The 15,854-nt window shown below is 49.6% G+C and overlaps 1 protein-coding gene across 1 annotated transcript in view; it reads right to left on the reverse strand.

Annotated features, from left to right (window-relative positions):
• Positions 1-9,274: 9,274 nt before the first annotated feature.
• The window catches only part of Nfx1 (nuclear transcription factor, X-box binding 1), a 63,038-nt gene continuing 56,458 nt past the window's right edge, over positions 9,275-15,854 (reverse strand). The window contains exons 20-24 of the mRNA XM_040740142.1: positions 14,519-14,617; positions 13,973-14,039; positions 12,346-12,491; positions 11,628-11,732; positions 9,275-10,017 (exon numbers count right to left, since the gene is read on the reverse strand). Of these exons, the coding sequence (XP_040596076.1) occupies positions 9,945-10,017; positions 11,628-11,732; positions 12,346-12,491; positions 13,973-14,039; positions 14,519-14,617 (490 nt within the window). The 3' untranslated portion in view covers positions 9,275-9,944. The remainder of the gene's footprint in view (positions 10,018-11,627; positions 11,733-12,345; positions 12,492-13,972; positions 14,040-14,518; positions 14,618-15,854) is intronic.

A 15,854-nucleotide genomic window follows, 5' to 3' on the forward strand; every position in this document is an offset into this window, starting at 1 on the left:
CGTATTCCAGGGTTATTCTTCTGGACTTTTTTTTTTTTTTTTTTGAAACAGGGTTTTTCTGTAGCTTTGGAGCCTGTCCTGGAACACTCTCTCTGTAGACTAGGCCTTGAACTCACAGAAATCTGCCAATCTCTGTTTCCCAAGGCCTGGGATTAAAGGCGTGTACCACCACCGCCTGGCTTTTTAATTCTTCTTTTTCTTCTTTCTTAATTCGGGGGCTTAGGGACAAAAGACTCCAACTCTCTCCAGCTCCAGGAGGGGTGTACCTGGGAAAATGTCTGCTTGGGGCCTCAGGGCGATATAAAGAACACAACATGGGCTGCTGGATCTTCATGCATTCATTGGTGTGCATGCTGGGGGATGGTGAGAAAAGACCAGAGGCAGCAGGTGGGGGTCAGATCAGGTGGGGGTCAGATCTGGTGGGGGTCAGATCTGGTGGGGGTCAGATCTGGTGGGGGTCAGATCTGGTGGGGGTCAGATCAGGTGGGGGTCAGATCAGGTGGGGGTCAGATCTGGGGACTCTTTGAGAGAGACCTGGGATGGGACTGTCGGGTCTCCTGCTTCTCCCTTCCTCCAGTTTTGAGCCGGAGAAGGCAAGGCCAAGAGTTTACATCACCGACCCTCAGCGCCTTCCAAAGCACCCTCCTCAGTGGCCTCTAGGTTCACATCCCCCATTCCTTGAAACTGGGTGTTATGTAGACCAGGCTGGCCTCGAACTCTTGATCTTCTGGCCTCCTTCACCTCCTAAGTTCTGGGATTACAGGTGTGCACCACCATACCCAGTTTATATGTGATGCCGGGATCAAACATGTGTATGCTATGTAATATCTATCAACTAACTTAAATCCCAGCTCTCCAGGTCAGGTTTTTTTCTTAATTAAACAATTTTCTTTTGGGGGGGGGTTCGAGACAGGGTTTCCTGTGGCTTTGGAGGCTGTCCTGGAACTTAATTAAAGATTTTTTTTGTTTGTTTTACAAGACAGGGTTTCTCCATATTGTTTTGGATGTTGTCGGTCCAGCCCGGCCTCGGACTCACAAAGATCCACCTGCCTCTGCCTCTCGAGTGCTGGGATTTAAGGTGTGCGCCACCACCGAGCGGCTTAATTAAAGATTTTAATACCAAATGCACACTGTGTATGTTTATGTCTTCTGTCTGTGGTGTGTGTGTGTGTGTGTGTCTGTGTGTGTGTATTTCTCCTCCCCCCGTCCTTCCTTTTCCTCCTTCTTCAACAGGCTCTCTCTTACTGACTGACTCTGCTATGTAGATCAGGCTAGCCTGAAACTCACAGGGATCCAGCTGCCTCTGCCTTTTGAGTGCTGGGATTAAAGTCCTGCACCACTATGCCTGACTGAAATTTTAAAAATCCATTTCCAGGCCAGGCGGTGGTGGTGCACGCCTTTAACCCCAGCACTCAGGAGATAGAGACGGGGGATCTTTGTGAGTTCGAGACCAGCCTGGTCTACAAGAGCTAGGTCCAGTACAGCCTCCAAAGCCACAGAAAAACCCTGTCTTGAAACTCCTCCTCCCCCAAAAAATCAGCTTTTATTTCCTTAGGATTGCTTGGTGTGGAGTGAAAGCGTCTATGGGGTTGTCCTCTTCTAATTCTCTCCTTCCTACCAATAGGAGGAGTAGCTGATTCCAGAGTTGGGAAGGAGGAAGCAAGTTGACCAATCCTTCAAATGGGCTAAGAGACATGGAAAAAACCTCCTGAGAGAGGGAAGCAGGCGTAGGGGACCAAGTGCTGGTGGGGTCAGACAGGGTTCCAGCAGCATCCTTCTGTCCTGTCATTGCTTTCCACAAGTGCTGAGTTCTTCCTGTGTGCAGGCCCTGGGAAGGCATGATGGGAGACGCTGGGCCTTTGTATCGGAGGACTCTGTGTGTGTGTGTGTGTGTGAGTATATGTGTGTGACTGTGTGTGAGTGTGCCTGTGTGTGTATGTGTGTGAGTGTGTATGTGTGTGAGTGTGTGAGTATATGTGTGTGACTGTGTGTGAGTGTGCATGTGTGTATGTGTGTGAGAGTATGGTGTGTGTGAGTGTGTGTGAGTATATGTGTGTGACTGTGTGTGAGTGTGCATGTGTGTATGTGTGTGAGAGTATGGTGTGTGTGTGTGAATGTGTATGTGTGAGTGTGTGTGAGTGTGCATGTGTGTATGTGTGTGAGTGTGCGTGAGTATGTGTGTGACTGTGAGTGTGCATGTGTGTGTATGTGTGTGAGTGTGTATGTGTGTGAGTGTGTGTGAGAGTATGGTGTGTGTGTGTGTGTGTGTGTGTTGGCAGGGGTAGGTGGGGTGGGAGTGTGTGAAGTGTCTTTTATTGGGGCTGAGAGCCACACTTTATACCCTGAGAGGACAGGGGAATTGGAGGGACTTCCTTCTGGAAGTGAAGACAAGGTGCGATTTTAAAAGCTTGTAGAGTGCTGGACACTGGAGCTGGGACAGATGGACCTATGGAGCCGTCATGATGCAATTAGGCTGATGGGGGCCGGTACTGTGGCCTGTGGATGGGTTTTGATCAATCCCTACGCAGGACGCAGGCTGGCAGGGCAGCGTTTTGTGGGCATAGAAAACAGTGCCGGGCTGGAGACAGGGCTCAGTTTGTAGAGTGCTTGCTCAGCATGTGTGAAGGACTGCCGTGAGCTTGAGGCCATGGGTTACATAGTGAGTTCCCAGACAGCCTGGGCTATAGAGTGAGATTCCATCTCAAAACAAACAACAAAACATAAAGCCATGCAGTACAGTTGAAAATAAGCAATATATTCTCTGGATATACACCTGTTTGTGATAAAATTATTTTAAAATGAGAGATGAGGGCTGGAGAGATGACTCAGAAGTTTTAGCACTTGACTGGTCTTCCAGAGGACCTGAGTTCAATTCCCAGCAACCACATGGTGGCTCATAACCACCTGTAATGATATATGGTGGCTGAACACTATATACATAATACATAAATAAACCTTTAAAAGGAGAGATGATTTCTCTAGAGGGTGTTCAGAGCACAAGTTTCAGGTAAGATTTTAATGATTCTCTAGTTCTAGTATTACATTTATGAATTTGTTATATGACTGAACATATTGTTTTATAAACTCATATGTGTACATGTCATGTATTTAAAAACAAAAAAGAGCCGGGCAGTGCTTTAATCCCAGCACTCGGGAGGCAGAGGCAGGCAGATCTCTGTGAGTTTGAGGCCAGGCTGGACCGAAAGCTTCCAAAACAATACAGAGAAACCCTGTTTTGTAAAACCAAAAAAAAAAAAAAAAAAGTCTGAACTGAGCACAGTAACTCACACTTGTCATACTGAAGGTTCAAATCCAGCCTGGGCAACTCAGTGAGATCCTATTTCAGAACAAAAGTAAAAAATAATATAAAGCTGGGCGTTGGTGGCACACGCCTTTAATCCCAGTACTCAGGAGGCAGAGGCAGGCGGATCTCTGTGAGTTCGAGACCAGCCTGGTCTATAAGAGCTAGTTCCAGGACAGCCTCCAAAGCCACAGAAAAACCCTGCCTCAAAAAACCAGTATATATATTATATATATAATAAAAGAGGTGGGGTGAGATGACTCATCAGGGAGTGGGACTTGCTGCCAAGCCTCCTGCCTCCTGGGGTTTGATTCCTTGGTCCCATGTGATGAATGAAGGGAGAAGACTCCAAAGCCGTTCTCTGACCTGCGCATGAACGCTGTGGCAGGTGTGAGCATGTGCAGGACGCTCTGGTTCGGTCCCAGTGCCACAAAAGCAATAAGCAGAAACTCTAAAGAGCAAATCATCGCAGCACGAGAAGGTTGACAGGCACGGGGCCTGCTGGGATCACATGGGATCAGGAAGGGAAGGGAAAGGCTTGAATGTATCTGCTGTCGCACTTAGGAAGCCGAAAGCCAGTGACCAAAGCTGGAGGTGATCAGGAAAGAGCTGGCAGTCACATGGCTGCAGCCAGCTCTACAGCGTTCTCCTGACCCTGGGCCGGCTCCTCCTGTCTCAGCCCCAGCGGCCTAGTACGCATGAACCCGTTTTCATTGTGGCATTCTAGAGGAACACATGAGAGGCACATACAGCCTCCTTTGTAGATTCTCTCCGCACCCACTCCGTGCAGGTGCCTTTACCTGCTGAGCCATCACACTGGCCCTGAAATAAGCCTTTTGTTTGCAATTTGGAGACTTGTTTTGTAGGTCAAGCTGGCCTCTAACTGGTAACCCTCCTGCTGGGCTTCCAGAGTCGTGGGACCATAACTGGTTCCTCTAACATCTTTCGGTTTCTGCTTAGTGTCAGGCTTGACCCCGAGCACAGACCAGGTCTATCCATTCTCAGTAGACACGGTTGAAAGTCTGCACTGAGGCAGATGCCATCTGGCTTCAAGGCTAGACCTTGTCCATGGCGTGTGAGTGATGATGCCGAGGGGATAGGAAGCGGGAACCGGAGGAGGCAGGAGGAGCCATCGGCTGGAGTACAATGGTGCTGAAGGCCAGGCCCAGGGGATACTAGATAAGTGTGGTGCACAGCTGAGGAAGTCCACAGAGGAGAGAGGCAGGTCTCAGCACAGGAAGGAAGGAAGCAGCCAGGATGGGCAGGGTGGGCGTCACAGGACCCGCGGGGCTCAGCCTTTTGGCTTTTTCCTAATACGTTTCTCTGCCGTCCTTCCTGTCCCAGCACACACTGGCTGCGTGCCCCTTGTTTTCCAATCTATACAATGAGAGTTGGATCTGTTGGTGTTTGGTGGCCTCCCAGATGACCTTTCCAGCACCTTGAAGAGTCATGTTATGTCCCCTCTCCAGTTGCGTCTGTTGTTGAGAAGGGTGATGGGGATTAGGTGGGAACAACCAGTCCCATGCTGGGCTCTTCTGGGACTCTGGTTTGGTGCTCAGCCCTGTTGTCTAGCATTGGGAAGAGTCCCTTACTCCTTGGCTTCTGATGTTTTGTTTTGTTTTTGAGACAGAGTTTCTCTGAGTAGCTTTGGAGCCTATCCTGGCACTCGCTCTGTAGACCAGGCTGGTCTCGAACTCACAGAGATCCGTCTGCCTCTGCCTCCTGAGTGCAGGGATCACTCCTTGTTGGCCTGCCTTCCCACTTACTCTAGGTCTTCCTAGGGATGCTGGCTGCGCTCTGCTCTGGCTGGTCTTTACTGACCTTCAGATGGAGTCTTGCAGACACCTCAGCCCAAGCCTCTTGCTGATGCCCTTTATGGGGAAGGCTGTGACCACCCCATCTGTGTCCTCACTGTGGCTCCACTGACTGACCTTATAGCAGGTCTTAGAGTTGCCGTCCTAATACATTAGGACCATATTGGGACATTTGAAAGCCCAGTGAAGCCACCAGCCTGGATCCAAGTACTTGCTCTGCCACTCACTAGCTGTAGGACCTGAGGTAAGAGGAAAACAGCTCCCACCTCACATCGCTTCTGCCATGGAGACTGGCTGCTGCCTGGCACATGGGTCTTCATGCTTGCCAAATTTACCAAGCAATCTCTCATCCACTTCTCCAACAGTCAAGGTCCATATGTCTAAGGGTATGACCTCAGCACGCACGCACACACACGCACGCACGCGCACACACAAAATAAGGCAGCTAGCCATAGCTGCACAGGGCCTGTAGTCCCAGCTACTCAAAAGACTGAAGCAGGAGGACTGCTTAGCCCCGGAGTTTGAAGGCAGCAGGGCAACATGGACACTATTTGAAAACAAAGCAACAAACTCCCTCCTTATATTAAAAAGCCCGACATTCAAGTGTCCTCTTCTGAAACTGCAGCGGCTGTGGAGACTCTGGACTTGCGTTTGCGTACTTGTAAACAAGGCGCTTCAGCGAACATTGCTATTGGCATTTCCCTTGTGCTGTAGCATGGCCTGAAGAATCTGCAAGAGCTCATTGCACCAGGCTGGAGTCATCTACATCAAAGACGGGCTTCAGTGAAAAGCGGCCAGGGCTCAGGGGTGTGGGCCAAGGGTGGAAGGCAGGGAGTAGCGGAGGCACCGTTGCCCTGGTCCTCTGCCCGGCCCTGTCGCCTGCATCAAAGGGTGCTCTGGGCTTGTCCTAGAATTTTCTTTTTGCCCACTTTCTGGACATAATCTCACCATCCTTTAAATACCATTATGTATCATAGCTCCCCAAATTAGCTCCCTAGCCCCGCCCTGTCTCCAGACCTGACTCCATGTATAGGCGCCTACTGGGCAGATTTTCATCTCCAAAGCCTGTCCCTCCCACACTCTCCTGAGTAAATGGCAAATTCAGTCCTCTAGCTACTCTGACCAAAAACTCAGAAATCATCCCCATGTCCTTTTCCTCACATCCCACATTCCACATGCCGCCAACAAATCCTTTAAGTATTGTCTACAAACTATCCAGAACCCAGCCGTCCTCGCCACCCCACCACCATCACTGCCTCCTTGGATGACGGCACTGGGCGACAGCCTCTTTGAAGATCCTTGTCCTTGCAGTGGTCTTAATGCAGGGGGTGGGGGGTGTGCTCACCCATGGAAGCCAGAGACACAGGTCCCCTCTGGAGTTGGAGGTTATGAGTTGGGTACTGGAAACTAAATTCGGGTCGTCTGGAAGAGCAATAGGGTCATTGCTTTCACCCTGGATCCACTGGAAAACTTGAGCTAGATCTTAAGCACCATCCTGCCTAAAGTTGTCCATTGACCAACAAGGCCTGACTCTATCAAATTCCCTCTGTTAACTTTTGGATACCTGCTATTCCGTTACTGGCTCCACAGTTCATGGTGTGGTACCCTGCCTTTACGATGCTGTCCCTGCTGCCTGGAGTAGTTATTGTCCCTGTGTCTGCATGACTTGCTCTCTCCCCATGTCTATAGTTTGTATCAACAACCAGAGAGAAAAATAGCAAAAAAGAGAAAAGAGGCCAGGTGGCAGCGGTGCACGCCTTTAATCCCAGCATCCAGGAGGCAGAGGCAGGAGAATCTCTGGGTTCGAGGCCAGCCTGGTCTACAGAGCGAGTTCCAGTACAGTCAAAGCTACACAGAGAAACCCTGTCTTGAAAATAACGTGACAAAAAAAAAAAGTATAGTGTGGTGGTGCATCGCACTTGGGAGGCAGAGGGAGATTGAGGTCAGCCTCGTCTACAGAGTGAATTTCAGGACAGCCTGAGCTACACAGAGAAGTCCTGTCTCAAAGAAAAAAAAAAGGTGGGGGGCGGGCTGGAAACCGTTACTAAAATGTTTGAACTACAGTGCTTTCCTGATACCCTGTAAGAACTCCCACCCTCCGGCCGGGCGTTGGTGGCGCACACCTTTAATCCCAGCACTCGGGAGGCAGAGGCAGGCGGATCTCTGTGAGTTCGAGGCCAGCCTGGTCTACAAGAGCTAGTTCCAGGACAGCCTCCAAAGCCACAGAGAAACCCTGTCTCGAAAAACCAAAAATAAATAAATAAATAAATAAAATAAAATAAAAAGAACTCCCACCCTCTGGCTTAGGGTTCTATACTGCACTCTAGTGGCCACTGTAGACGAAGTCCTGTTACCCGAGAGGTTCAGCTTGTTTGGGGGACTTGGTGGATCTCCCTACCCACTTGACTGGGCCTGTTGGGCCATCCTGCCCAGCCAGCATGGGCCCCCAGGGACTCCAAAAAAGCTGCCTCTGTGCTTTGGTGAGGACACGGGAGCCCAGAGAACTTGCTTTATGTCTGTGAGTGACCTTGGGAAAGTGGCCTAGCGTGCTCCCTAGGACTTGGATGAGTAGATGGGTGTAGTGGTCATGCTTGGTCAGGTGGTTGTCTTGTTAATTGTTGTCCACTGACAGAAAAGGCTCCTGGGAAAGTGTGGAGAGGTGGACTCTGGACTCCTCCACTCTTGTGTTGGGAACAGCAGAGGAAAGTGTGGTCCGGAAGCTCCTGCACTCGCCAGGGCCACTTGACCACAGCTGCACTGCTCCCCTCCCCCACACTACATGCTGAGTGCCCAGGTCTCGGCTGGAGGCCTGGTGTGACACCTGCGGCACCTGGAGACATTCCACCTCCTGGACCCTGTCTACGACTGCCCGGAAGGCTTGGGGCAGCACACAGGCCAGAACCATTGTCCCACTGGACCCCTGGGGAGGACTGCCAGGTGAGCTCTACACGTGGACACTTCGAGGGCTCGTTTTCTTGGGGACTCAGCCCCCTCTAGGCCTGCACACCAGCCTAGATGTGGCACACACCGTGATCCCAAGAAGTCTGTTTCTTCCAGACTTGGTCTGAGTGCTTCCCCAACTCCTTCTGGGGAACCTCGGTTTCCACAACGCATGGGAGATGGTACAGGAATGCTGAGGGCATGTGGTATGTGAGAAGCAGGGCTTTCTCTTGCTGTGGTAACTGAGAAAGATGGTCCAGTGAAGGCTGAGATGCCAGCCTGGTCAGTCAGCCTGTCCCGTTAGAAGAGGAAGTACATGCTCCATTTTCCTTAGGAAGCAAGGTCCCCAGCCCTTTGAACAGGAAACTTAAAAGTCCAGCAGCACAGGAAGGAGCCTCTCAAACCTAACTCTCCAGGCCAGCCCGCCCACGAGCCTTCCTCCTCTACTCTGGCCTTTGAAACATGGCGGGACAGGATCTGAGCTGCCTTTCCACGACCTGTAGTCAGGAAGGCTTCTTATCTTTGGCTGTACATATGCCATCCCACTGTCCACTTGGATGGTCCTAAGGCTGAAAGGGGCCAGCCATGCTAGATAGGATGCAGATTCACTGAGACAAGAAGCCAGTCTCTGGGGAGTTCTGGTCCATAAAGAACACGTGCGGAGATCATGGGGCTGGGAGCCATTTAGATGGCTGTGCTGGTACCCACAGTTCCCTTGTACACTCTTTCACCTGAGGTCAGGGAGACGAACCAAGTCCATGACTAAATCCAGATTTTTTTTCCTTTTGACTTTAAAATGCCTTGGAAAGTCAGAACATCTTCTAATATGTAAAAGTCATGATTTGGGCCCAGGCGGTGGTGGCACACGCCTTTAATCCCAGCACTAGGGAGGCAGAGGCAGGTGGATCTCTGTGAGTTCGAGGCCAGTCTGGTCTACAGAGTGAGTTCCAGGACACCTAGGGCTACACAGAGGAACCTTGTCTCAAAAAACAAAACAAAACAAAAAAAAACCCAGTCCATCCTGTGATGAAGAGGGGCCAATAAAGATGGCCACACAGTTGCTGTACAGGAAACAGAAGAATGCCTACAGTAGGCTGCTGGGCATCAGCGCTGGACTGCCCACATACTTCTTTGAACATTCAAACAGCCGTTCAGAGCTCAGAGGCAGGGAGTTGGTGTGGCTGCTGAAGGCCTAGGAAAAAGCAACACAGGACAGCTGTCTGTGTGAGAGTCTTTATCAACTAGGGAGGACAATACATAGCCCCACAGCGTGAATATGTGCGAAGTGCTTGCTCCACGTCCCTACCCTTATGGGGGCAGTTAAACTGTCCCTGGGTAGGCTTGGTGATGTGGTGGAAGAATGCCGTGGGGACTTGAGAAAATGGAACTCTATAACCTGACCAGTCTACAGAGACACACGGGAGTTTTCAGTGCAAGTCTTGGATAAGATGGTTTAAGTCATGTATGATTCCAGACATGTTCACCTGTGGTCGGTACTTCATGTGTCCTTCCGCACACAGAATGTGAAGCCTAGCAGGTGAACAACTGGGACAACCAAGACTATGGCTCTGTGCACAAACCCAGTTTGGGATAAAAATGCTGGTTTATCCAAATAAAATATGATGCCCCCAACCCTTAGTAATCCCAGTGATGGGGCAAGGCGCCTCTTCAATCATGACTACAAATCCAGGAGCCACACAGCCACTCTGGCAGTGAGCTATCTGGGACAGGGGTGGACAAGGGGTTGTGACACTCATGCTTTGGATGTGCCAGCACAAGACAGTATGTGTGCTGGGGCTCAGCTACGCAGCAGGAATGAGCATGATTTATCTGCTGGCATGTGAGTCTCCACCACACAGTCATTCTTTTATCTGAATGTATCTGTCTCTTCAGTCCTGGACATCAAAGTAGTCAATCACTGGCTCCTTAGCTATCTTCTGTAAATTACTGCTTCCGGGATTCCTGAGAGCAAGCAAAGAACAGTCAGTCTTTTCCTCTCTGGGAAATAAACCTAGGTCTTTAGAAAGCTAAGGATCTGCGGGTAAGCATGAAACCCTGTCTCGAACCCCCCCAAAATTACATAGAAAACAATCAAGCAAAGGGGGTAGAGAAAGGTTATATGTATGGCATCAGCAGGCTAATGTCTCCCCATGGTTGAGTCTAAGTGGAAATGAATAAAACTGTGGTTTCATGTTTTCCAAACAACTTCCTAACTGTGATCTCAGGTAGAGGCTGGAGGATCAGGAATTCAAAGTTATCCTTGCCTATACAGCAAATTTGAAACCAAGGACAATATATGACCCTGTCTCAAAAAACCAAACCTAAACCCAAACCTGAATCTAAAAGCCACTGCCTATCTGGATGCATAGACTCTGCTGACCCTTATCTGGGCTACCTGGTTTAGAGTAAAGAGAAGGTACTCGTGGCTAAGGCTGTGCCTGTTGAGCCCACAGGAGCACCGTGGTGACCATTCTGAAGATGATCTTGTAAACTACGCTCGTCACCTGTGCAGAGGCTCTGTGCAGGGACCACAGCAGAGGCACTTCCAGGACTACTGTGTGGAAGGCTGCAGAGGAAGGGGACCCATGGGTTTCAGAGTAACTCTCAGCCATCTCCCCTGGCTCAGGGGCAAGGCTGGGCACCTCTGGAGACAGGGAGAGGAAGGAAGACGATTTTCCTCTGCTAATCTGAAAAAACTCCTGGCAGATTCCTGCTTTGTTCTTTATATCAAAACAACATTTTTACCATAGAAATCACTCAAACCCTAGAGAAGTAGCTGGAGCAAAATGTGAAACCCAGGCTGGACGGATGGCTTGGAGGTTATGAGTACCATTGGCTGCTCTTGCAAAGAACTCAGGTTCAATTCCCACTACCACATGGCAGCTCACAGTCATCTGTAACTCTAACTGCCGGAGCTCCAACAGGCTCTTCACAACTCTGTGGGCACCAAACATGCATGTGGGGCATGTGCGCACCCGCATGCACAAGCGCGCATGCACACTAGAAATAAATGCTTTTTAGTCTTCCATTATGAATTTTTTTTTTTGAGACAGGATTTCTCTGTGTAGCCCTGGCTGTCCTGGAACTCAATCTGTTGTCAACTTGACAAACTCACAGAGCTCCACCTGCCTCTGCCTCCCGAGTGCTGGGATTAAAGGCATGCGCCACCACCTCCTGATTACACTGTGGAAACTATATTCAATGACTCTCAATAGTCTCTTGTTTTTAACAAACATTTAAAACATTTTTTCACTGTTACTAGTCTGTGAGTATGATGTGTGTGTGGGGGTCAGAGGCCATCTCTATGGAGTTCATCGTCTTTTCCACTTTTATGTGGGTCCTGGGATCCAAGTCAGATTGTGCCTTATCTATTAAGCCATCTTGCTGGCCCAAGTGGCTATTCTCTTAAGGCATTACTGTCTTGAACAAATGCCCCACTCAAAGCCTATTTGGAGATTCACACCCTAAAGACAAGCCCCAGGAGGCCAGCGATGGCAGACAGCCCCAGCGGCTACCACTCCTAGCTCCTGTGCCCACACAGTTCTACCGGGAAGCAGCCGAAGAACCCTTACTTGTCTGTCTGGTGTCGGTGATGAGGAATTGGGGGTGGAGGCCGTGTCTGCATCTCCCTTTCGAGCAAACTGGTCAGCGTGGTAGGAGGACACATGGACTTCCCTCTGGAGGAGGAAAGCAGAGTGCTGAACAGAGAGACACGGAGCACACCGGACACCACCTGTCCCAAGCTGTCCCGTCCACCCTCCCAGCAGGTCCCTGACCGTCCCATGCCACTCTCCACTTTTCACCGTGCGGCTCTCAACAGCCTCAGGTTCAGATGTGAGTCTAGGTCCTTCCTGTCCAGTCCTGTCTCACACATCATTTCCTCTGATGACAGCTGAGTCAGAGCCCAGCATTCTTTCTGTCCCTGTCACACCAAGATTAGAGCCGGGGAGGTCAGAGGAAGGAATAGGAGACGGAGTGGGGTGGGGGGTGGGGGTGTAGAAGCCACCAGCAGCATCCTGCTCACACCCCTCCACCTGCTGCCTCCGGCGTCTGCAAAGGATCAGAGCAGTTGTGGACTTGGGTGTCTGTGTGTCCCTGCCCTGTGGGATGAGGTGTGGACTTTGCTCTCTGGCTTGGATCTTTAGGCAATGGTGAAAAGACTGTTCCAGAGAAACGTATTGCCCTTGCATCACTCCAGGAGGAAGAGAAGGTAACAAAAGCACACAGCGACTGTTGGCATCGTGCCCACCCTGCTGACAAGCTCTCCCAGTGACAGCAAGGTCAACCCACCTGACAGCGGTGACCACAACATTGCGCTTTGGTTCACTGTCATAGCTCACGCTCTCTAGGCCATAGACTTGGGCCAGGTCATGGATGATTCGGCGGTGGTCTCTGTTCATGGGGGGGAAGCAGTAGCTTTTCTTATTATTCTTTCCCTGATTGGAGAAGAGAACACTGATTAGCACCATCCCCTAGAAACAGAAAACGCTCGTGACTTACCTGTAACACCACAAGAATATAGCTAATCAAGGTGACTGAATTTTACTTTACTTTTTCCCATTTGAATCTTTATTATATCTTATTTATTATATTTGAATCTTTATTACTATTGTTGTTCTGTGGAGGTCAGATGATGACTTTGGGAGTTTGCTGTCCTTTCACTGTGGGTTCTTGGATCAAACTCAGGTTGTGTGTGACAAGTGCTTTTACTATCTCGTCAGTCTGTGACTAAATTTATAGAGTTCAAAATGCCTTCCATTTCACTACTTGCGTGTGTGAGCAGGGCTCTGACACATTCCTAACTTACATCTGGAAGGCAGACAGCCAGGGACGAGACAAAGAGAAGTGGTGTAGTGGTGGTGATCTTCCTGAGGGAGCCCGTAACAGGAATGGTATTCCCAAGATGTGCCTAGATACAGAGACTTAAGCAAGAAACTCACTTCCCATAGGAGCCTGTGTGTACTCAAGCCATTAAGTATCAGACATAGGTACACAGACATAGAAACCCATTTGCTCAGGTTTCCTACACAGAAAAGGAACAAACCGAGTTTCCTCTTCAGGTTAGTACCCTGCTGGAAGTGGGAACAGAAAGGGAAAAGGGAGGCGGTGGAAGAGCATGAGGGAAACAGCCACTTGGACCTCACACCCCATGACTGGAGAGGGGGCCAAAGCAGTACTGGCTACTTCTAACAAATTACTTTTTTTCTTTTGGAGACAGGATCTTATCTCGCAGCCCTGGCTATCCTGCTACCTGGCATGTAGATCAGGTTGGCCTAGAACTCACAGAGACCCACCCGTCTCTGTTTCCGAGTGGTAGGATAAATGGTGTTCACTAGTTACTTTTCTATCTAGAGTTACCACTTGGACATCTGTGGCGGACTAGGGTCCATTCTCCTCAGTCTGCCCCCCTGACCTTCATCTTTAGTTTCCCTACAAGGGTTTCTGCCCCACCTTTGAGTGGGGCTCTCCTTTCTGTCACCCAAGGGGCCTTGCATGTCTTCTAACTCAGTTATCCAAGTGTTACTGCTGAGGCTTCTTTTTTTGCTTGTTTTTGAGACAGGGTTTCTCTGTGTGGTCCTGGCTGTCCTGGAACTCACTCTGTAGACCAGGCTGGCCTCAAACTCACAGAGATCAGCCTGCCTCTGCCTCTTGAATGCTGGGACTAAAGGCGTGTGCCACCATGTCTGACCAAGGGTTATTTTTAATGCACACTTAATTTAAATGTAGACATTTTTTCTATAATGATGGAAGCAATCCAGGTTTCCATGAGTGTTACAATGGCTGGGCATTGGGAATTTCCAACCTTTTCCTACAACCCTCTAGGCTAATTGTCTTTCTGGAACTTATTTATTATTAGTATTATTTTTAGACTAAGCTGGCCTCAGAGAAATGCCCAATTGGATGAGTTTACTTCCACCTTATTCACGGCCTCCACAAGCATCTCCATTTCCTTCTCAATGTCACTGACAAACTTGAAGTCCTTCCTGAAATGAGAAACCATCAGTTAGTTCCATCTGTTCTTGCTCTTCTGGGAACATCTTCCCCCCAGCCTCTGCCTCCACAGGGAGGAGACAATGCTGACAGAGAGAGTGCAGAGGTGAGGAACTGCCAGTCAACAGTCACAGCACAACGACGACAAAGGAAAGAAAGAAACGGATAGGAGAGGAGGAGGAGAAACAGCCACTAGAGAGCCAGAAGGAAAGCTACAGCCCCAGAGAAGGGACTGAGACTGGGGTGAGAGGAGGCTCAACCACCATCTTCAGCACAACCTACGGAGCCCTTGGAAGGTCTGGACTCTCACTGTGGGGACCACCCCACAAGCACAAGCTCATGTGATTTCTTGCAACCTAAGTTAACTTTATCTGGTGTAATTAACAGAAGAAACCCATATGAATTACCGTATCTTATACTAACTGGAACGCTGCTAAGCCACAGCTAGGAAAGTGGATAACCAGTCGCATACCTGGCATCATCTTTCAAACTGTCACTAAATTTTGATGCTGAAGAACGCACATTGAAAGGGTCAGAATCATCACTGATGTCAAAGGCCTCTGCCAACCTCCTGAAAATGATCGAGAAATAAGCAAATATAAGGGGAAGAAGAGGGAAAATAAACAGCACTTCTCTCTTACTCACAGGTCATTTGTTGCGAAAGTCTCTAGGGATGCCTGAATCCAAACATTCCGGCTTTGGGGGAAAGGGAGTGTACGTGCATGCATGTGTATGTGTGGAGGGCAGAGGTCAGCTCTGGGTGTTGTGTTCAGATGCTGTCACCATGGTTTTTTTAAAAAAATATTTTATTTATTATGTATACAATCTTATGCACGCCAGCAGAGGACACCAGATCTCATTCTAGGTGGTTGTGAGCCACCATGTGGTTGCTGGGAATTGAACTCAGGACCTCTGGAAGAACAGTCAGTGCTCTTAACCTCTGAGCCATCTCTCCAGCCCCACCTTGGTTTTTGAGACAGGACCTCTCATTGGGACCAGGGTCTTGGCCAGGCTAGCCAGTGAGTCCCACAGATCCTGTCTCTTCCTCCTCAGCACTGAGACAGCAAACGCGTGTCCCCATACCTGGCTTTTTGCATGGCCACTGGGAAGCACACTTAGGCCTCGCGCTTGTGTGGACAGTGCTTTCTAACTGACCTATCTTCCCAACACTGCACCTTTCACTGAAACATGGTCTCACGTAGGCCAGGCTGGCCTCAAAATGCTTACGTAGCCAAGGATGACTGTGATCCTGCCTCCGCCTGAGCTCACCGTCACACCAGGCCCATGTGGTGCTGGGATCAAACCCAGCGCTGCCTGCATGCCACGCAAGCACTCTATTAGCTGAGCTACACCCCGGTCCCACACAGCTTTGCCTTTTGTTTTCATACAAGCCTACAATAAAGTTTAATTTATAAGTTTGGTACAGTAAGAGATGGACATTAGCTCACCAAGATTGTAGTAATATTAGCATACATTCTTATGTAAGTCAAGAACTTTCACCCCCCCTTTTTTTTTTGGTTTTTCGAGACAGGGTTTCTCTGTGGCTTTGGAAGCTGTCCTGGAACTCGCTTGGTAATCCAGGCTGGTCTCGAACTCACAGAGATCCGCCTGCCTCTGCCTCCCGAGTGCTGGGATTAAAGGCGTGTGCCACCAACGCCCGGCCTTCACCCCTTTTTACTACAGAAGTCACCCCTGACACACACTTTGTTTTTGAAACAGGGTCTCATGTATTCCAGGCTGGACTCAAACTCACTAAGAGCCAAGGAAGGTCTTGAACTCCTCATCATCCTGCCTCTACCCTCCAAGTA

The sequence above is a fragment of the Mesocricetus auratus genome, unplaced genomic scaffold (assembly GCF_017639785.1).
Source record: "Mesocricetus auratus isolate SY011 unplaced genomic scaffold, BCM_Maur_2.0 Super-Scaffold_6730, whole genome shotgun sequence".
NCBI lineage: Eukaryota > Metazoa > Chordata > Mammalia > Rodentia > Cricetidae > Mesocricetus > Mesocricetus auratus.